The 22,577-nt window shown below is 37.1% G+C and overlaps 1 protein-coding gene across 1 annotated transcript in view; it reads right to left on the reverse strand.

The window, feature by feature from the left end:
* The window catches only part of TYR (tyrosinase), a 98,991-nt gene extending 82,000 nt beyond the window's left edge, over positions 1-16,991 (reverse strand). The window contains exons 1-2 of the mRNA XM_077112073.1: positions 16,153-16,991; positions 2,194-2,410 (exon numbers count right to left, since the gene is read on the reverse strand). Of these exons, the coding sequence (XP_076968188.1) occupies positions 2,194-2,410; positions 16,153-16,971 (1,036 nt within the window). The 5' untranslated portion in view covers positions 16,972-16,991. The remainder of the gene's footprint in view (positions 1-2,193; positions 2,411-16,152) is intronic.
* Between the last annotated feature and the right edge of the window lie 5,586 nt (positions 16,992-22,577).

A 22,577-nucleotide genomic window follows, 5' to 3' on the forward strand; every position in this document is an offset into this window, starting at 1 on the left:
GTGATGAGGAACAGGTATAAGCAGCATCTTAAAAAGTATCTCCCTACAAATAATTTATTATTTGCAAGGCAATAGAAATAATCATAATGTGGGGAAATTGAACCACACCTGGAGCAGCTGATCAAAATAGGAGTCAGATGGCCATCATGTGCCTCCAGATGTGATACCCTCTTAAAGTGCGGGAACCTCATTTGAGAACCACTAGCCATGGAAACACAGTTCAAACCGCTTTTCTTCTTTGACATGAGGTGCAAGCGAGGTCAGCTTCCCTTGCCTTAGTTCAGTGACAAGACCATGTTCCTTTAAAAAAAGTTCCATGCTTTGTATCTCATCGCTGGAAAAGCTGAAAAGTGTCCCAGTTCCCCCCACCCCTCAGAGATGGAACCCTGCCTTGTGGTGTCATTAATGTCAGCAATCGAAGTCCTGCAATTAACCTCTGTATAGTCCAAAGGGCAGCTAATCCTCCTAGGGGCTGACAGACCACTGTGTGTCTTCCTGAGTCTTAGCATCTGGGCTGCAGGACTCCCTAGAACCATACATTGCCTTCTTGCATGATATTGAAGGATTGACTTCATACTGGCCACCTTTAAGAAACTCTTTGTCCAACCCTGGTCATTAGAGTACAATGGGAAAAGGGAAAAACCTAGACTTTGGCATCTGACAGATCCATTTTCAAATTTAGGCTTTGCTTCTTACTGAATAAGTGACAGTAGACAAATTGCTTAAAATCCCTGATCCCATTCCTCTTTTTAAACTGAGAATAACCCTTACAGGGCAGCTGAAAGAATTAAGTGAATTAATGCATATATTGTGTTTCTTAGCACAGTGCTAGCACATAGTGATCCCTTGAAAAATGTCAATCATTACTATTACTGTAGGAGAATAAACATAATTTTTATTTAATGCTGACACAAGAAGTTCTCTTTAGGGTGGACCTCTCATTTGAATTGCTTCTGGGTGAGAGCAAAACGCTGAGGTTATGATTTGGAGAGAAACAGAAATGAACGTGACAGTGAAACTGTTCTGCACAGAAGATCACGAGAAGCTAGGGAATAAGGAAAACAACAACAAAAAGAAAAAGTGAAGAAAAAATTGAAAAAAAAGAGGAAATTTAGTCTACATGGTAGGGCTTCAAAGGGCTTTTAGGGACTGGATGTTTAGTGTTAAACTTTCAGTTTCCCTCACAAGCTAGCCCCTTATGTCTTCCCAAGCTTCCTGTTAAGGTTGTAACTTCTTTTTCACAATTGCACCATCACATTGTAAAGACTGTATAGTTATACAATAGTCTCCAAGAATCAAGGCTACTGGAACACAGTTCAAAATCTCAGGTACTTCCCTCTAGCCACTCCAATACACTATACACTAAAAAGTTCACATACCATTTTAATCTGCTTTATCTAGACCACTGGAGGCTATTGAACTTAATGTTTTTGCAGATTGTCATCTTCATTATTTGTATTGTACTTGAGTGACTCTGTCTGTGATTTTAGTGTTTTTGTTTTGTTTTATTTTGTTTGTTTCTCTAATGCAGATTTGGGAAGGGGATGGGTTTCATGACTAGTTCACCTTTGAGCATGGAAAAAGCAACAAGTGCTGAAGGGATGCATGCAAGGTAGAGAGCTGTGTAACAGAAATAGCTAGGAACCAGAGGAGATCATGATTAGAGTCTTGGATAAAACACAGAAATCTCAAGGGTTAATGGGATGGAAACTTTGTCTGACATATGGTTGTGTCCTTTTATAGTTAAGAGAATGTACTTGCCTCAGTGAGCCTACTTTCCAGAGTACTGTAAACTAGAGAAAAACACTGAAACAGAAAAAAATGCTCTAGGTCCAAAATCCATACCTATCATTCTGCAATTTCAAAATCTCTGAAAAATGGATTTTTTGTTGTTTGTTTAGCACCAATACCCTTTTAGTTGCAAAACCTAATTTTTTCACCATTCAACTGTCTATTGTCTCTATTTATTCCCATAGTGGGGATATACATGCATTCATACATTTTGCTGAAGTTTAATTAATGTGTTTAATTATTATGTCTGGTGTGCTGGCCAACCTTTGCTAGTGGTAACGTTGTCCTTTCCCAACTCAGAACATTTCCGAATTCTTAAACATCTCCGGTCTCAGGTTTTGTATAAGCAATTTTAGATATGAATTCAGAAAAAAAAAAAAAAGATGAAAGAAAGGGACTTACCTTCCAGTGTATTTCTAAAGCTGAAATTGGCAGCTTTATCCATGGTGTCAGATTCATACTGGGTCAAACTCAGGCAAAATTCCACATCAGCTGAGGAGGGGAGCCTTGGGGTCCTGGCTTTGTCATGGCTTCCAGGATTGCGTAGTAGTGGTCCTTCAGGGGTTCCATTGCATAAAGCTTGACGGCTGTTGTACTCCTCCATTTGGCTACAGATGATCTGTACAAAACACCTTTATATTAGAGGGATCTTTACCACCTCTGAGTCAAAGGGGGAAGGTAGGGAGGTTGGTACATGGCATGATCTATAGTAAACAATAAATAGTAGCTTTTTTATTAATCCATATTGTGTTCAGAAAGACCATGATGGTGAATTACTTCACCTTGTATTTATTTATTTACTTTTGGTCATAAAATGTCCCCTTATTGTCTACCTTTTTTTGAGTTACAGTATAACAGTTCTGATTGATAATGTTTTAAAGCATAGAAATTTCCCTGATTCTTTAATCTAATTGGACCTAATATGACAATCTTCAGAGAATAATCAACTTACAAATGATAATTCTTCACATTTATATAATAAAAAGTTTAAAAACTGTGGTATATGCATTGTTTCATCAAAATCACAGAGCACTGCTTTCCACATTTACAACTGAAGAAACTGAAACTCAGAGAAAGTAACTGACCTTTCCCAAATCATATGGCAAATAAATGGCAGAGTTGAGACTCCAATCCAACTTATATGGCTCCATCTTCAGTGCACTTTGTGTGTTTATTGGAAGGCCAGAAGGACTTAGCATTTGAACATATTTAACCAGGTTCTAGGTTAAAACCTGGGACAGGCTTCTAATTTTGTGTCTAGTTTATGGTTGACTCCAGATATGAGGCCTTCAATTTGATGTAAAATATGATAAAAGTCTGGTCAAACCATTGAGGGAATAGGGAAATGGCTTTAGCTGTTGCTCTCTTAAATATAAACCTGACTGTTCAGTTAAAGAATGCTTTGTGAGTGAAAGTTTTGCTAAAAATAATAACTGATACTAAGTAAACACTTATTAAATTGCAGACACTGGAGTAAGTGATTTGGTAGTGTGGCAGAGCAGGGGTCTCTTCTTTATCTATTGAATCCATTCCCATTCTGAAATATTCTGGTATGAATGTACTTTTTTGGCTTAATAAGGCATTATCAATGCATTGTTTGATATAGGACCCTGTTACTTTGCTAACTTTGTACTGAATATCTTCATTTTGTTCTATTGTTCACTCTTCATCCTTCTTCCCCAAGATTTGTGCCCTAGGAAGCTGACTTTTAGGGATTGAAATCACTGGCTTCTTTGACCTTGGATTCCTTCGGGTTTGGTTAATGGAGGCATCACAGTATTTTAGAGAACAGGAGAGAAGTGAGTTTGGACTTATTTCCAGAGCCGCCTCTTTGCTGAATCAACTAGGATTGCTGCATCCCTCTATAAAAGCCTCTGTTAGGTGGCCCACTTCACTTAACTGCCCTCTTCAAGGTTCAGGAACCTGTTCTTCGCATTCAGCCTTCAGGCCCAGAGGTGATGATAGGTGTTGTCAGCCTCGGGTTGTAGTACTATCCTTTGTTGGTTTCTGTAAATCCCTACAGATTTTTGTTAATAAACTCTCCTAATATAACCTGGTTTGAGTGTTGTCCATTTTCTGATGGAATTCTGACTGATGCAAATCTTGCCTACTCTCTCCCTTGCTCACTCCTCTGTTGCTTCCCTGATCTCGTTCTTCCAGGACTTCACCCAGCGGGCTCTGCACCGTGGTCTTTCACTGACCTTTTCCTCTGAGTGGACTGTTCTCCCTCCCACATTCTCTCATCTCCTGTGACACCTACACTAAATAGCTACTTGAAATTGCATTCAACCTCACTTATCTGCTTTGGTAGTGTGCTGGAGCTGGTTAACATCACCTAGCAAGAGTTGAATGTGTGCAGCCCTTCTGAACTCTCTGTTCAGGGACATCTCATTGGTATCTTGAGATTCATCATTCTGGGAGTATTTACACTGCAGAAATTGACAAATGCTATAAATCATGGTCCTCCCCTCCCCACTCCTCACCTACGAGCTGGTTGTTAACATTTACTACTCACACTTTATTCTACTTTATCCATAAGTTCTAGTTTGCTAGCTGCTGGAATGCAATATACCAGAAATGGAATAGCTCTGAAAAGGGAATTTAATAAGTTGCTAGTTTATAGTTCTAAGGCCAAGAAAATGTTCCAATGACAACAAGTTTATAGAAATGCCCAATCAAAGGCATCCAGGGAAAGATGCCTTGGTGCAAGAAGGCCAATGAAGTTCAGGGTTTCTCTCTAGTGAGAAGGCATATAGTAAACATAGTCAGGGTTTCTCTCTCCTCTAGAAGGGCACATTGTGAACACAGTGTCATCAGCTAGCTTCTTCTCCTGGCTTCCTGTTTCATGAAGCTCCCTGGAAGGCATTTTCCTTCTTCATCTCCAAATATTGCTGGCTGGTGGACTCTGCTTCTTGTGGCTATGTCCTTCTGCTCTGCTCTCTCTGAATCTCTTTCATTCTCCAAAATGTTTCCTCTTTTATAGGACTCCATAAACTTATCAAGACCCACCCAAATGGGTGGAAACATTTCATCACCTGATCTAGCTTAACAACCACTCCTGATTAAATCACGTCTCCAGGAAGATGATCTAATTACAGATTAAAACATACAGTATTGAATAGGGATTATTCTGCCATTACAAAATGGGATTTTGATTAAAACATGGCTTTTCTAGGGTCCATACAGCCTTTCAAACCAGCACACCATAGCACCTTCTGACATACTACATAACTTATTTATTAAGTATACTAATCTTATTTCACCACACACCCACCTTCTGAGCTCCCAGCCCATTAGAAGATGAGTCACATAAATTGCTCAGTACTTAATGTGATCACGTTTCTTAAAATAAATTTTTGCATTAATGAATAAACCAAGATAATGTATATAGTCCATCTTTATAACAATACTTCCATGAGATCTATGACAATAAGAACTGTATTCAACTTCTTCATGCTATACTCCCATTAGTTATAATATTATGCTACATGTGGTAGGCATTCAGTAATATTGGTTCACAGATGCAGTAGCAAAAATCAGTAACTCTATCAGATGAGTTATTTTGTTATTCCCATTTCATAGATGAAGAAACTGAGACTTACAAAGGTTAAGTGACTTCATCTTTAATCTAAAGACATGTAGTTAATAAAACTGGGGGATGCAAAATTTGAATTTGTATGGTTAAGGGTACAAATCTTAGAAACTATCTCAAATAAGGTTTTCATTTTGTTATTATGTATTCACACATGAAAGCACTCCAGTGTCCTATCATCACTTCACCAATGATTATACAGCAAAACTTCAAAGACTCCATACTTTGAATGGAGTCCAATGATTTCTGACAGTCCTCATCTTAACATAACATTGGACACAGTTGACAGTTGACCACCTCCACTTTCACAAACACATTTAACAAGGCACAAAATACATTCTTCTATCTATTAGATTCTATGATAATATTCTCCTTGCTTTCTGCACTATCTTTCTAACTGCTACTTCTAGATGTCATCCTTGTGCTCAGTCTCAGCTACATTGTCTTTAAAGGTTGTAGTGCCCCAGGCAGGGCTGGGTACAGAATTCATGGTACATAGTGAAAAATGAAAATGCGGTATGTCAGAGGGTGTGAGACAGTCAACCTGCCCTTCCTCTGGGCCTGGCGCCTCAAATTATGATGGAGGGGTGACTCTAGAGGGATTGAAATCTCCATGCTGGGATTTCTTGGTATCTGAATTAAATGTGGGTAAATAGCTCCTGTTTAGTCACTGGGCACTGGGCTGTGGTATGCTAGGCTGGTCAGGGAGTGAATCTGTTTTACCCTGCACCAAGCTGCTGGGGGATCCATTCCAGACCTCAATTATTTGTGTTTGTACCAAGGACCCCCACCAAGCATGAAGGGTAATGGTGGAATATGGACCTCCCTCCACTCACCAATATTCCTGGGCAACAGGCCAGGATGTCAAGACTTGGTAGGGTCTGGGATGCCAGGGAACAGGAGGCCAAGAACTCATACTGGGTAGTCCAATAACGTGTTCCAGGGAGACAGAAAGGTAGCAGGAAGCAGGATTGCATATTAGCAAGGATCTAAATCCCCTGTGTATGCTCCATTGTCCAATTGTAAGTATTTGTCATTCATAACACACAAATTTAAAGATAAAATTAAGGATTTCAACACTACAACAATAGATTATTGTGATGGTTAAACTTATATGTCAACTTGGCCAGGAAATAGTAACAGCTGTCTGGTTAAGCAAGCACTGGCTCAACCATTACTGTGGGGATATTTCATGGACATAAATCATCAGTAAGTTGATGCCTTCTATAACTGATTACATCTACAATCAACCAAGAAGAGTGTTTTCATCAACAAGAGCCATTTAATCCAATCAGCTGAAGGTTTTAAAAGAGAAAGTGATTACTTCAGCCGTTATAAGAAAGACTTTCATCTCTACTTCAGCCAGCCAGCCTCTCCCCTGGAATTCATTGAAAATCTTCATCAGAGTTGTCAGCTGGCAGGTTGCCCTATGGAATGTGTACTCATGTGTCCCTACAATTGCATGAGACACTTTTATAAAATCACATATTTACCAATATCTCCTGTTGGTTCTGTTTCCCTAGAGAACCCTGCTTAATACAATTATTAAACCTCCAACACGGGGCTTTCTTAGTAAGCATGGTGCCTTGTGGGACTACACTGGCCTTGGACTGGGACCTGTACTCTCTTATTTTATCTCTCTGCATCCTGTCCTTTGACTCTATCAACCAGTTTCGTGACTTACACACCAACTGATAAGGACTTCGAAATTTCTGTCTCCAGCCTCAAACCACTTCTCTGAGTTCTAAACTTATATATCCATCTCTGACTCATATTTCAATATTGTTTCACAGGCATCTCAAACTTGATACTTTAAAGACCAGAAAAATGTTCCTCTCCTTGTATTTCCTTTCACACCAACTATGCATCTTCATATTTAGCCAGAACCCTTTATCGTTTGTATTTTATTCTCTTTTACCTTTCACATTGAAACCATCAGTCACTCTTGTAAATTATACATCCAAAAAAAAATCTTATATCTGTTCACTAGTCTCCATTTGCTTATATCCTTTGTGGCCCACTGCCGGAGTCAGACTTGCTACTCACTTTTCTCTGGGCACTCTATGTTCTGTGCCATTCCATGTCACCTTTGTTAAAACCTAGGCATGCCCACTGTTCTCTGTATATCTAATTTCCTACCTATTATCTCATGTTCTGGGGGTGGGGTGGGGTGGGAACCAGACATTGTAGATGCTAACTTAAAAAAATGACTCAGTTTGATGTAGAAAAGGCCTCTCCCTAACTGTATAAGTCTATTTTAATTATTCTGCAAAACAAGGGGAAAAAAGTATGAAAAAAGTGGCTCAGGAGGAAATGCTTCTGCATATGAAGAAGTTTTAGACATGTTTCAACAAATTTCTTTTGCTTATAGGTTCATTTTATATAAGGCAGAAGAAAAATATCTGATAAAAAACATAAGACTAAATAAGTCTAAAAGAGCTCTTTCAATAAGCATAAAATTGAAAATTGTAAGTGATTAGAAACATTACATCATAATTTGATTATCAGCTTTATTTTGTGTTTCATTTTCTCATTGGTACAAAAATATATGCTGCAATTTAAAATCATCAACGTCCTAGATTGAATAAAACAGAACACTTTGCTAAGATAGTGAGACATGAATCCTAAGGCAAAGCTGAAGTATAGGAGATCCTATCCTGCTGCCCCTGACTATTCACAAGTATTTGCTTCCATAAAGGGGCTTGTGAGTACTGTGTGGATAACATTGTTCTTTACTCAACTTAAGATTTATTTCATTTTAGTCTCACTCAGTAGTCAACCATTACCATGTCCCTTACAAAAATGTAATCTCCATGAGGAAATTCTTTTTTGTTAGTTCTTTTTCTCAGGACCTAGAACATTATCTAGCACACAGTAGAGGTTCAATACATATTTGACTGTTGAATGAACAAATCAGTGAATGAACCAATGAATCTTCAACAACAAACATGTATTGAACATCCATTTTTACTAGTCCTGTTATTAGTACCATCTTCTCCCCTAGAATATATTTCCAAAAATGTTTCCTTATATTTAATTTCCTTCAACATGTATTGAGCTTCTACTCTATCCCAGGCCGTGAGGATGGCACCATGTATGAATTTTTTTTTAATGAATTTCACAAAAACTATCCTTGGGTTTATGTGATTATAATGAGGAAACCAAGCTTGAGTGTAGAAAATTTCTTGATGATGATTGAACAGTGGTATAGCTTTCACAATGTGACTGTGGGATTGTGAAAACCTTGTGTCTGATGCTCCTTTTATCTACCATATCAACAGATGAGTAGAACATATGGAATAAAAATAAATAATAGGGGGAACAAATGCTAAAATAAATTTAGTTTGAAATGCTAGTGATCAATGAAAGTGAGGGGTAAGGGGTATGGTAAGTATAATCTTTTTTTTTTTCTTCTTTCCTGCATTCATTTTATTTCTTTTTCTGTTGTCTTTTTATTTCTTTTTCTCAATAAGAAAAAAGAGAAAATTATGAACAACTAGTGAAATCTAAAGTTTTTGTCATGACTGATAATTTTATGGACAACTGACAAGGCATAAGGAATCGTATTTTAAAAGTGGAATGCCTCCCTGGTCAACTTGTTGGCATCACGGTTGCATACAATCAAGATGATTCTACCAGTCTCATTTCCCAGTAAGCTTGATGCCATCAAACATGTAAAATAAAATTAAATTATAATCAAAGAAAACCGAACAAGTCAGTCCTCCAAAGATGGCTGCTACTGTGTTAGATAAGAGATACTCAGAGAAACTGCTTCTAAATTTTGGTAATAAGATACCATTTACATTTTGAAGCATTGTGTGGTGGAAAAGAATTGTGTTTCAGATTCGGGTAGATGTGAGCTTCCATTTTGGCTTAGACACTTACTAGCAATGAGAAAATTATTTAGACTTGCTGTGTTGTAATATATTCATCAGTAATATACAATAATACATTAAAAAGAATTAGCACAGTTCTTGACTCAGCAATGATCAATTTCAAGTTTTTTTCTTATGTTATACCATTCCTCAATCTTTTTATCCATGAGATAAATGAGAACTAGAAATGCTGCCTAATGTCATATGATGTTTGGAGCCAAAGACAGAACACTAAAACATAGATTTCCTGATTTCAAAACTATAACCATAACATGTATTATTTCCTGTAAATGACTCAGGACTAACTGACTAAAATGAATCTAGCTTTTGCAGTGAATGTAACATATTGAATTCCTTTATAATGTCAATTAACCAGACCCCATGCAAGGTACACAGACAAAATAATTTTTATTTCTGTTTGAAGTATAAGCCACCTCAGGATATTTTCAAAAGATCCTGCTGTTTAAAAGACTCCTACAGCAGGCTGGGTTAAATTAGAAAAAGTGTGAATGGATCTATTTTTTGCTGAAATGCCAACTGCCAAGTCATTAAATGTTCATATGACTGAAGGTATTTCTTACAAGAAGTAAATCTACCTTGGTTCCAGAAATAATATGAAAAACCTAATCACAAATTGTCATCTTTCTATTTGATACTGCAAAGGAAGTAGAGCAAGAGAAATTGCTAGAATTGCGTTTATGGTAATGGAGATTACAGTCAAAGAGACACGGGTTCCAGTATTAAATCTGTTTTAGTTTCTGAGACTGCTTAAAGCAAATACCATGAAATGGTTCTCCTTAAACAATGGGATTTTGTTTGCACATGGTTAGAATCCAGGAGAATGTCCAAATCAAGACATTATCAAGGCAGTGCTTTCTGTCCAAAGACTGGCTGCTGGTGATCCTTGACTCCTCTGGCACATGGCAAGGTTCCTGGCAGAATCTGCTAGTGTCTTCATTGACATCAGTTTCTCGCTTCTATAGTTTCTTTTTCTGATGTCAAATTCATTTCATTTATAAAGGACTCCAATAAGAGGATTAAGACCATCCTGAATGAACTGGGACACACCTTAACTGAAGTAGCCTCATCAAAAGGTCCTACTTATAATGGGGCCACATCTACACTGGAGTGGTTTAGATTGTGAGTATGCAATAATTAGATTGTAAACATGTTTTTCTGGGATACATGCAGCTTCAAACCACCACAGACTCTTCATTAGCTACATGATCTTAAACAAGTTACTTAAACTCTCTGAGTATTAATATTTCTCATCTGTAAATGGGATAACTTTTTATCAAGGATCAAATGATCTAACGTATGTAAAGAAGTTAGTATATAGTGTCAGGTGTCAAGTGTTTAGTAATGAATGCTATCATTGTTGAATACCAGACCATTGGAAAAGCCACCAAATCATTTTTAACTCTGGTTCCATAGCTATGGTTGTATATTCATTATTATAATAACTAGACTTGATACTTATTATTTCATCTTTTAAAAATAAAATAATTACCAAACATGGAATTAGTATGTCAGATACTAAACTAGTCATTCTATATTAAAAGGTATCATTGAATCCCTTCACAATAATACTTGAATATATTTTAGTTTAATTTTAGAGACAAAAAGATTTTCAGAATAGAGTAACTTGCCCAGGGCTTGTAGCTGAGTAATTCAAACGATTATGGTCGTTCTACTCCACTATTCTGCTTTCCATTTTATTTAGTCTCATAAACACACGCATTTTTTTTCTGTTGGGAAAATCAAAGATCAGAGGTTCTAAGTAACTTGCCCAAATCACAGAGTAAGTGGCAGAGGTAGAATCTGAGCACAGGTCTTCTGACCAAGACTCTGTCTTTTTTTATTTTACCACAGATGATTTATAACATATAATGATGGGGGAAAAAAATCAAGCATCCCAAACCAAATAAAAGAAGGAACAAATGTGCTAATGAAGAAGGTGAATTTAAATAATATTATCTTAAAATTAAAGAAATTGCAACAAGCTACCAGTTAAAAGCCTCTAAGAGCAAAGATATACTATTGTGGCATTAAAAATTCATTAAAAAAATGTAAACTATGTGACATTCCACAGAATCTTTTTCAAAAAATAAAAAGAGAAGCTGTAATTTCACTGAGCTGTTGCCATGGTTACCCAAAACCCATGACTCTCTGCTGAAATGTGTCTTTTTTCATTCCCATTCTTTGCTTCCATGTGATGTGCTTTTCACCTGATGAGTAAATTCCCTGGTCACATTTTGCTCACGTCCATCATCTAGGAAATATTTCCCTCTTTATTTTGATCCATTATAACAGATATCCTTGATATAGCTTTTCTTTTTATTGCTAATTATCAGCTAGTTATATAATATTGGGTCAAATTGTGTTGAGCACAGGTATTTGTACTTAAATTTTATTAACAATCAATCTCACCATCTCCAAGAATAATGGACTTAATAATTGTTACAAATGTATCTCTACTATTAAAGGTCCTGGCATTAAACTAAAATAAACAAATAAATAAACAAAAAGAATGTGAATTTGGAATATAGGTTGTTTAAGAAAACTTAAGTACACGACTTTTAAAATAGTATTTTATTTAATAGAAAATCCTATCAAGTAACTAATATTTATCTCACTTAAATAATGAAGAAAATGATGCTCAGATATGTTGTAACTTGCTTAATTGTATTGTCTGCTCTCATTTTTGTATGTGCACATACACACACATATGTATATGTGCATACACATTGTTGGGTAAATATAACTAAAAACAGAATCTTCCCCCAATCCAGGAAACCTCCTACAAAGGTAGAAGAGAAAGGAAAACAATTGTATTATTGAATATGCATTAAACCAGACTGTGATGCAGCATAGGCAATCTGCTAAAGATACTGCAAAAGCAGAAAAGCTTACCCTTAGTATGTGGCTAAGCAAATACATTACATACACATTGTCAAGATATTTCTCATCTTTATGACTGGAGGTACTTTTACAATTTGGAGTCATGAGCCCATTAGAAGTTATACTAATTTCTTCCCAAGAAACTGGGCAATATCTGCCTTGATTACATTTCAAAAGGACAAAGAGAGGACTTAGAATTCAGGTTTTCTAAAATAAATTCTGAGAGATGAGAGAGAGGAGGAAGTCCCTTCTCTTAAGTTCAACAGAAAGAGTTAAGTCTTCTAATTTTTAATTTTTTTTGCCCTTATAACATACAAGCCCAGAGAAAATTATGCAAAATGTCTTGTCGCATACTTTGCTTATAGACATTTGTTTTCTCCTTGTCATGGGGGAGCCAGTTCTACAAAGAAAAATGGACTAAGCCATGCAGATTTAGCCATGCAGAGATTTTTTGGCTTGTTTTAAATCTACGTTAGCACTGGATCTACCAGCTCTCTGATTTTTAATTTCATTAATTCAGCATATATGTATCATGGCCATTCCATGTATAAATGATGGTTCTGGGCTCTGCACACAAAAATAGATTAGAAATGGTCTTGGAGCAGCTGACAGACTGGTAGACAAATAAAGGCTTGCAAACCATGAAGCGTGTTGAAGAATTATAGGTTATATGGAATAAATACGTACAAAGAGTAATGAGGGCATAAAGGGAGAGAAGCAATTTTACAAGGGTAGGGGATATGGCTCAGTAGAAGTCTAATAAAATATTTTCATTAAAACATAAATAAAAAGACAATGTCAGTCTCTGCCCATGTTGTCTGGGGCAACTGAAGGAGTTAAAGAGATGACCTGTCAAATTATACATTTTTGAATTAGTGGCTTATTTGATCCCTTCTGAGCCTAAATGGTGCCTTGGAAATAGGAAACAACACAGTTGACTTTAAATAACATTGGAATCAGAGGCACTGGGTTTTAGTCCTCAGGTTTGGTACAAATTGGCTGTGTGACCTTAGATAATTCATCCTTTATCTCTGGACCTCTCTTTTATAAAATGAGGGCATTACACTGGTGACCGTTGAAGGTCGCTTGGCTCAGAGTTAATAAATGCCATCAATCTCTAAAAGCTCCTTTTTTGTGTCGAGTGAAAAAAATATCTGAAACCAAGAAAAAATGAATGCTTTGTATCTAAGAGGGAGCAATCTAGCTAATTTAGAAGGTATTAATGAATTCACTTAGTCTAGAAGCTATTTGATTGCATCTAACACATAATAGTCTTGTTCTTGATTTGGTGTTCAATTTAGGCAAAAGCATTAAACTTAGTGGTGTGTTTATTGCAGGACCTGTGTTTGTAAAGTGAAAGTAAAGGGATACAAAACAATTTCTATATCAATTAAATCAGTGATTCTCTGTGTTGGCTGAACTTGAGAATCACAGAAGTTGGTTTTAAAAATACAGATGTCTGGAGTTTATAGCAAACCACCTGAATCATAATTTCTGGCCCCAATTGAATGGGGGAGAGTCTACACAACCATTTTGTATTAATTTTTTTTGAAGTTCTACAGGTGACTTTGATACTGAGAACTCCTGAATTAAATCAATGTTGTCAAAAGAAACAGTCACCAATATAATAAAAACTATAGATTTATTGAAAGAAAGACCACTGCAGCGGGGAGATTTCACACCAGGGAAGATTGAGTGAAAGTCTCAAAATCCACCTGACCACAGCTACTTATAAAGGCATTTAGGTGATGATTGATTGACATTAGAGTTCTTTATTACATAGAAGGATCTTACAGAGTGGAGAAATGATATACATTAATTAGTATGATATGCGTGTCCATTCTGAGGCTATGAACGGGCCAAAGCTTGCTTATCACCAAGTGTTGCTTAACTGTGACTTATAGGGTGTGTTTCATTTTCATGGAAATCACTAGAAGTCAATCCCTGGATGGGGTCACTCTTGTTAGCACCCAATGCAGGTGGGCACTTTATTTTACTTAATAATGTACACAACTGATCTTTATTTGGATAATTTTGCATAGGATTTTGTATCCAAAGTGGAAATAGCCAACTAGAGTTGGGTTTTTCTATCACCTCTGCCACCGATTATCCCAGGACACTGCATACAGCAAATGTTCATTTTGCTTTCCTTATTTAAGCTGTTGTTTGCTTATTTTTCTTCAATGGTCTACTTCTACTAATTTTATTTTTAAAACCATTTACTACTCAGATGTTAATCACAGAACAAGGTTGCAGTTAATGATGTATCAATTTTATTCTAGTGTTTACCCACTAGATACAAAAAGTTTTCTTTAGAAAATAATAAAATTGACTGCAGTCATAGATAAAAAAGGGAAAATTTTTCCCTTCAATAACCTTCAATAACCAATAGATGTTTAGAAAAAAATGACAAATATGCTAGGTATCTACCTATTAAGCTTCAGTGTAGATTTTCAATCATTTTTGCTAATCTGGGTAATCCTCTAGCTTTTCTGGGTCAAGTGAATCTGTATAGTTAAAGAAAGAATTATAATTGACTGAAAATCCCACTTCAAAGCCTGGCAGGATTCTCAGCAGTAACAGAATATATGACAGTTAGGTGAGAGCTTGCATTTTATAGATTATAGTAGGTGGGCTGAAAGCTTTATTGAATAATTTTTTTTCAAATAAACACATTTTTCCTGTCTGTCCTGCACAAATAGATTCATTTCTTTTGGTAAATATCTGATATTAGTGACACCAGAAATTATGTAGGGGAGGTTTTCAATGAGCTTCATTATGCTCCATTTGAAAGGTGTGTGAACTTTGCTAGGGAAGACTATCTCTACTAGATTTTAGACTGCAAAGTATGAGGCAGCAAGGGCAAGCTTTGGACTGAGCTCCATAAAGTATTACCAGTCAAAATGTGGGATTAGAAATTTTGGAAGACAGACAGAAAAGTGCTTCTTCTACCTATGAGGTTTAGGAAGGAGAAATAATTGATTACCTTTTGCTTCTAATCTAGAATCATCAGTTCAGAATAGAAAAATAACAATCCTTTATTTGTACCCCTGAAATTTGCAAGTATTTAGGAGCAAACTTAATTTCTTCTGTAGCCTATTGAAAAAGAATAAGACAGAATGGGTCAAATCTTTTGGCTGAAGACATCACAGCAGCCATGTCTATGGAAACAGTAGAGAGTGGTATTGCAGTCAGATTCTCTGGGATCCCATCTTATCTCTGCCACCAACTAGCTGTGTGTACTTGTGCAAAATAACTAATCTCTTTAAACCTCAGTTTTCTAAGCTTTAAAATGAGAACAGGTTAGTAAGAGTATTAAATGAATTAAGGCATCAAAGCACTTATAAGAGGGCTTTACGCATGCTAGATGTTCAATGAATGTTAGCAACTGTCATTACTTACCTATTTGAGCTTCAGGGTTCTCAGTGTCTCCAAACTTTCTTAAAAATAATAATTGCTATACACATTTATTAAATTATGCCTTCCCAGGACCCTTCTCTAGAAATTCTGTTCAGTGAGTCTGAAATAGGACCAAAAATTTGTAGTTTTAATTTATACACAATAAGAATATTTTTGTGAAGAAAACTTCAGCTATGCAGCTTTAAATCATTTATTTATTCTATTATTTACGTATTCATTCATTCATTCAACAAGTACTTATGGAGCACTTTGCCATTTGCCAGGTACACAAGCTAGCTGCTCGGAGATATAATGATGAATCAAGTGCTCTTTATTCATTGGAGCTTAAAAGCATAGTAAAGGACATAGATATTAAACAAAATATCAATGCAACTACAATTGTGAAGGGTGATATAAAGGAAAAATAAAAGGTCCTGTGAGTGCTCCTAACAAAGGATCTTCCCTACTCTGGATGGGGGGAGGGTGAGGCAGAGTTTATGAAGACTACCCTGAAGAAGTGATTGCTATGGTGCCTTTCTGCTCTGATGTTTTATTCTATGATTCAATCAGCTTTGCATTCCACCCCCAACTTACCTGCCAAGAGGAGAAGAAGGATGCAGGGCTGAGGAGGTTAGGGTTTGTTGGGTGGCGCCCTCCCAAGTACTCGTCTGTGCAAATGTTACATTCTTTTGCATCCTGCCAATCCCAGTATGGAACAGTGAAGGTCTCATCCCCTGTCAGCATCTGTATTTCTTGTTCCCATAGCAACAAAAAGAGTCTATGCCAAGGCAAGAAACCAGGTGCCTCATGAGCAAAATCAATGTCTTTCCAGATGTCGGTCCCGCCAAGGAGTGTATCCCTTGACACATAATAATGCATCCAAACAAATAGATCATAAGTGTTGATGTCTCTAAACATGGGTGTTGATCCATTGCTCATTTGGCCATAGGTGCCCGTGGGGATGACATAGTCTGGGCTGATAGTATACTTTGCCATAGTGAGATAGGCAAGGAATTTGTCCTTTTCCGACATGCTCAAATCAAAGATGTTTCTTCTCACCAGTAGTTTTCTTTCTGTGCAGTTAGGTCCCCTGAAGCCAAACTTGCAATTTCCACAGTCAAATCCCATGAAGTTGCCAGAGCACTGGCAGGTCCTATTATAAAAGACAGATGGCCAAGACTCCCGGTCATCCACCCCTGTGAAGGGGAATTGAGGTCCATGTGGTGCAGTAGATAGCAGCATGTCCTGGCAGGAGCCTCTGCCCGAAAGCTGGCCACAGGGACTTCCATCCCCTCTCCATGGTGGGCAGCATTCCTTCGCTATCAGGTTCTTGGAGGAGGCACAAGCTCGAGGGAAATGGCCAGAGGAGGTGTGGAAACTCCACAGCAGGCAGTACAAAACAGCCAGGAGCATGTTTCTGCTAGTCCTCACAAGGTCTGTAGAGCTGGTTAATTAGAGCAACAAACTTCTTTCCAGCTACCCCTACGTACTGATTGTCACATGCTTTCCCTAAGACCTATGTAATACCACTCCCACTTTCAGCATCAAACACTCTCTGGCTTTATCTTAAGCTTTCATCTTCTGAAAAGCACATGACTAACTTTTCTTTGGAGTTGCATTTATCCTGCCAATGGAACGGGCATATTTTAAAGTGAGGAAACACTATTCACCATGAATAGCTTAATTCGTATGGTTGTAAAAGTAAGAATAATAATAACAATGTCTGATTTAAGTAAACACAGTTGACTGATAATAAAATTAATTATAATTTGATTTTTTTCAAATGATAACTAATGTTAGGAATAGACCTGCTGTTATTAAGAAATATCAGGAAGTATTAGAGGTTATAACTTCAAAGTGGTTGTTTCGCAGAGACTATAGATTGGCTACCACATTTGCAGAACATAGCTTTGCAGAAAGGGCTTTGTAGAGTCCAGAGATTATTACCTATATTGGATTATGTTGCAGTTTATTTATTTTATATAAAGTATCAGAAGAAAAAATATTTTCCTGATACTTTTTCCTGATGATGTTGTATTTGACTCTTTAGCTGATCTCTAACTACTGATTTTCTAAGTTTTCCTAAGGATAGGTCGCTTCGGCAACTTTACTGTGGGAACTTTTACTAAGTAATCTTTCAAAGGGAATTATTCTTTTTTCAGTGTTTCACCCATAAGTGCTGGGAAAAAAATCAGAAATTAATTGAAATTTTATGTTTCTGATTTGGTTCTGGCAAAGGAGATCTCAATTTAAGGAATTTATGGATGAATGAAAATTATGTTTATTCAATGAATATTTACTGATCATCTAAACTTTTCCAGGAATCCATTCTCTGTGTGTGTAGTGAGATAGACCAATCTATGGAGAATCTTAATAACTATACTAAATGGATTGAGCTAGACAGAGCCCTTTTATGAGCTGAAGATTGACAGGATGTGAGTACTCGTATCAAAGTTGGTCCCAGAGACATCTATCTTTATCCTCCTCTATACTTAAAGCTGAGTGGTTCCCTGAACTTGAGGAACTAGAGAGAGAAAATGAAAGCTGTGAGGTCAGTGTGCATGCCTGGAACCTCAGCAGTGGAGCTACACAAGGAAAGCCACAGCTGTCCTGGTGTGGGATGGGCAGTCTGCTCTGCTCTCCACCCTTTCTGCTGGAGTTTGTCTTGTCATCTGAAGAAATATCAAGGCTTCTCCATACAACTGTTCTGAGACTCAAAGCAGCCTTTTCAGGTGGAAGGAGCATTGTGTGGGTGAAGAGGGCAAGAAGAGAAGTTTCCATGGAAATTCTGCCTCTGGCTGGGATCAGGAAGTCATCACATGATCTCCACAAGGAGGCTTAATCTTTTTTTCTTCTTCCTTGCTTTCAGAACTACAAAGAGATTAACACAGGACCTCTGTGTCCCTGGGGAGTCTTGGGTTCTGTATTACTTGTAACCACATGTGGCGTTTTGTAATTCTGTTCCATTTACTTGCAGACTGAACTTAACTTCTCATGTTCACATTAATTAAGCATTTTGCTTTGCACTGGCCTTTCTATTAGCGTTCCCAATGAAATAACTTAGAAAGTCTGTGTTACACCCCCGGGTTTACTGCTTCTGCTCCTCCAAGTCTGTTTTTGCTAATCCTCAGAGCCAGCTTACAGAATGGTTAAAACGCTCTTTGTCCTCTTATTTTCCTAAAAAAAAAACGGTTTCCATAAACTGACAGACCTCTTCATTCCTACCATCAATAGGTTGCTATCTCTTCTGACCATATATATATAACAGTCATGCTGCCTATAGAGCCTTCCCAAATATCAAATTCCATTTAGCCTGGTTCCTCCCTGAATTTCAGATATACATTCTTTAGGTGACTCTAAGTTACAGGATTTGAAAGTTTTCCTTTTCAACCCTTGGAGATTCTTCTACGACTTAACACTTTAGCTCATGCTGCATTCTATTAACTATAATATGAGTGTGTATTGAGAATCAACTCTCTCAGGTGTCTGCTGAGAGATGGGAATGCAATGGTAAGCACAAGAGATTTCTGCCCTCATTAGGAAGAGAGTAAATTAAAACAATAATTAATTTTAGTAGTTATTTGTAATTATAAATGCATATCATTTAAATGAACTTGTCCTGATTAATTTTTTTTTTTTTTTTTTTTACTTTCTGTAAGAGAAAATTAAAGAGAACTATAAAGGAATATGACAAAGTGTCCTATCTTGTCTCACAGAACATAATCAAGGAAGGTTTTCCATGGGGAGTGATATTTCAGGTGAGATCTGAAGAATTAGGAGAAGTCTGGTGAAAGCGAGAACAGAGGGAGTAAAAGATTTCCAGGACAAGGAACATTATATACAAAGAATCTGAAGAGAGGGTCAGCATCGGTCTGTTGAGGGATCCTAAGGACAGCTACGTTTCTTAGAGCTGAAAGAGCTATGAAGATGTGATGTAAGCACGGACATGTAGTTAGGGGCCAGCTCACAATCCCGGAAGGGTCCAGAGGAGAGCTATACATGATCTCGGGTGCATTTAAAACATTTCTCTCAGCTTACTGTAATGAGACAGATGTGGGGGTGGGGGCTAGAGTGAGTATAAAAACAACAGAAGTTATCTAGGCAAGAAATGATATGTCTTGGACCAAAGTTTTTGTTTCTGAGTTGGAGAGATGTGAATGGAATGAGAAATATGGCAGTGATGATTTCAAGAGGAGTTGGAATGGATTAAACATTGGAGAAGAAAGAGATTTGGGGTTGATTTGGTTTGGCCTATTAGATCACAAAGTAATTTCTCACTATCTCTGAAAAGTCTAAAATATTTCTTTCCAAATCTGACCTTCCCCACTTGAAACCAATTGTCTTTTCTTGAACCGCTCCTGCAGTTTTTGATCCCTCGAAGATCTCTGTAATAAATAGGGTTGAGATGGTGATGTCTAGTTTAGAACTACCTCTGTTACTCCCTGAAGTTCAACTTGTCCTGCCCAGACTTCTAAGCTGATTTTATATGGCACTTAACCTGAGAGTCTGTTTATTGGACCCAAGTTTATTTTGCTCTGAAGCATTCTTTTTAAATCACCTTAGCTACTTATTTCTGGGAAAATTCACATTCAATACAGCAAATATTTATTTAGCATTATCCAGTGTGAAGCACTATTCTTAGGACTGGGAGTAAAAATGGGGCAGTGCTTACTTACAAGAAATTAGAAAAATATGCATTCCTTTATTTAGCCAATCAAAAAATGTATTAAGTACTTATATTTTGCCAAGCAACGTGCTTGACAACAGAGGATAACAGTGAGAAATGAGCCATGGGGTCTACTTTTGCATAGTTCAAAGTCTGGTAAGGGAGTCAGATAAGTCAAGAGACAATTATAGGACAGTTAGTTAAGTTCATATTGTTAATAATATTGAATGTGGTATTGGTCAGAGCCCTGGCAGGAAACAGCTGACATACTCAAACTGAGTTTTTGAAGGAAGTTTAATAAAAGAACTATTTATACTTGGCCCAAGGGGGCTGAGAGTTTAAGGAAACCAATAAGGGATAATGAAGTACTCAGGCCCTGAATGAGCAAGGGGCGGGAACAATTACCAGAGCACAGAGAGGAACACTGTACTGACCAAGCCAGCTGGCAGGAGCGGTAGCCTCTTGGAAGGAAGCAGGCAAGCTCTCCCTGCTAGTCTGGCAGTGAGGAAGCAGGGGGCTAAATGCCCTGACCCCTGATTTCACATTCCTTTTAATCTTTGATTCCCTGCTTATAATTCTGTGGATGAAGTTACTTTCCCCATACCACGTTCAAGTCAAAGCAGCAAGGGTGCCCACTGAAGCAGTTCTTACACTTCAGCCTCAGGGGGCCCACAGCAGAGTGGAGAAGGGAGGAGAATGGACCTGGGAGGCCAAAGGACTGATATCTACCACAAAAGCCTACTTTGTGATTTTCATACAATGTCACTCATCTTTGCAACAAACCTGCATTAAATGGTTGTTCTAATTTGCCGATGAGGAAAACGATGGCCAGAAAGTTTAAATTCCTTAGCTAAGCTGATGCAACTAGTGATGCAACTAGTAACTGATGGATCCAGGGTTCAAACTCACGGATGTGGTTGCAACATCTCTGCTCTTTTCAGCATGTCAGCATATAGGGCTGTGTGTGCAGGAAAAGATAGGAATGTAGTGGAGTCACAGAACCCATACCACTTGGGAGATAGGATTCTCAGGAATGGTTTCCTGTTGAGAGATGATGTCTGAGCTGAGCTTCAAAGGACTAATGGCATAAATAAATGTATGAAAAGGAAAAAAAAAGGTGGAGGAAGTGTTGCACGGATAGAAGGAGCAGCAAAATAGAAAGATGGATTTAAAGCTTTAGGTAGTTGATTATGGCTGAAATAGAAAGGGCAGAAGAAATGAGAGATTTTAACCTCTATACTAGCATTGTGAAAAATTGATATGATTTGGGCAAGTCTAGGTGAGTTATAGATTTTATAGTGTATAACTCACAATGTACAGATTTCCCGGTCATGTGGATAAACAGATAGAATGATTTTAAGTGAAATAAGAAGAAGGGAGACAGAAAAATTATAATAAATAAACAGCATACTTTTTCATTACTGAAACCCAAACTCCACCACTGGCTTTCAATTCATCACCCCTGATGTCTAGACCAAACATTTCCTAGAAGTCTTAGCATTATAAAATTTATTATACTTATTGAACACAATACAATAATTTTGTGTTATTGATGTGGCTGACAGACCTAATCCTATTATAAATCCTGTGTGTATGTAGAAAAGTCAATCAATAAAGTCAAATCTGTAAAGAGATTAGCAAGATTTCTAGCCTACAAATTCTGTAATAGCACATTTGTTATGGTTTGGCCCTCATACCACTTACATAAATTCTCTATTATTTTTGTCAAGTATCTCCCATTTATCCAGTGACTGATATTGCAGTCTGTTATTCAGAGGCAATAAGAATACATTAAAAAGTAAAAAAACCAAACCAAACAAAACATGGCCTTTGAAACAAAGAGTCCATCATGAAAACCAACATTTTGTCTTACTCATTTCAGGCTTTTATTCTTTATTAGTAAAATTGGGATAATGAAATTAATTCACAGGAGCTCACAGGATTTCTGTAAAAATTAAATTGGATAATGCCTAAAAGAGACTTCTAATCTGCAAGCTCCCAAATTTTCCAGATCTTGTTTTCCCTTTGTATTTATATACCTCCTGTCTGGAGGTAATGCTATGACTTGATTTAGGAAGGACAAGTAAGATGAAAAGATATGAATTTTAAATGCAATCAGTTTGTTCCTTATAATAACCATTCTAAAACAAAGTTTTAGGCAAAGAAAATGAAAGAATTATGCAGAATTTTGGATGATTTTCTCTCCTCTATCATATTGTGTCGATTTATTGATAGTTGAACTTAATAACAATATATTTGGACTAGTAAAAGTCTGCATCAAAATATTTCTATTTTATAGCTTGAGAAAGACCAAGCGAGTAAGAAACTTTTCTTGATCCTGTGAGTATTTCAT

The sequence above is a fragment of the Tamandua tetradactyla genome, chromosome 8, assembly GCF_023851605.1.
Source record: "Tamandua tetradactyla isolate mTamTet1 chromosome 8, mTamTet1.pri, whole genome shotgun sequence".
Taxonomy (NCBI): Eukaryota; Metazoa; Chordata; class Mammalia; order Pilosa; family Myrmecophagidae; genus Tamandua; species Tamandua tetradactyla.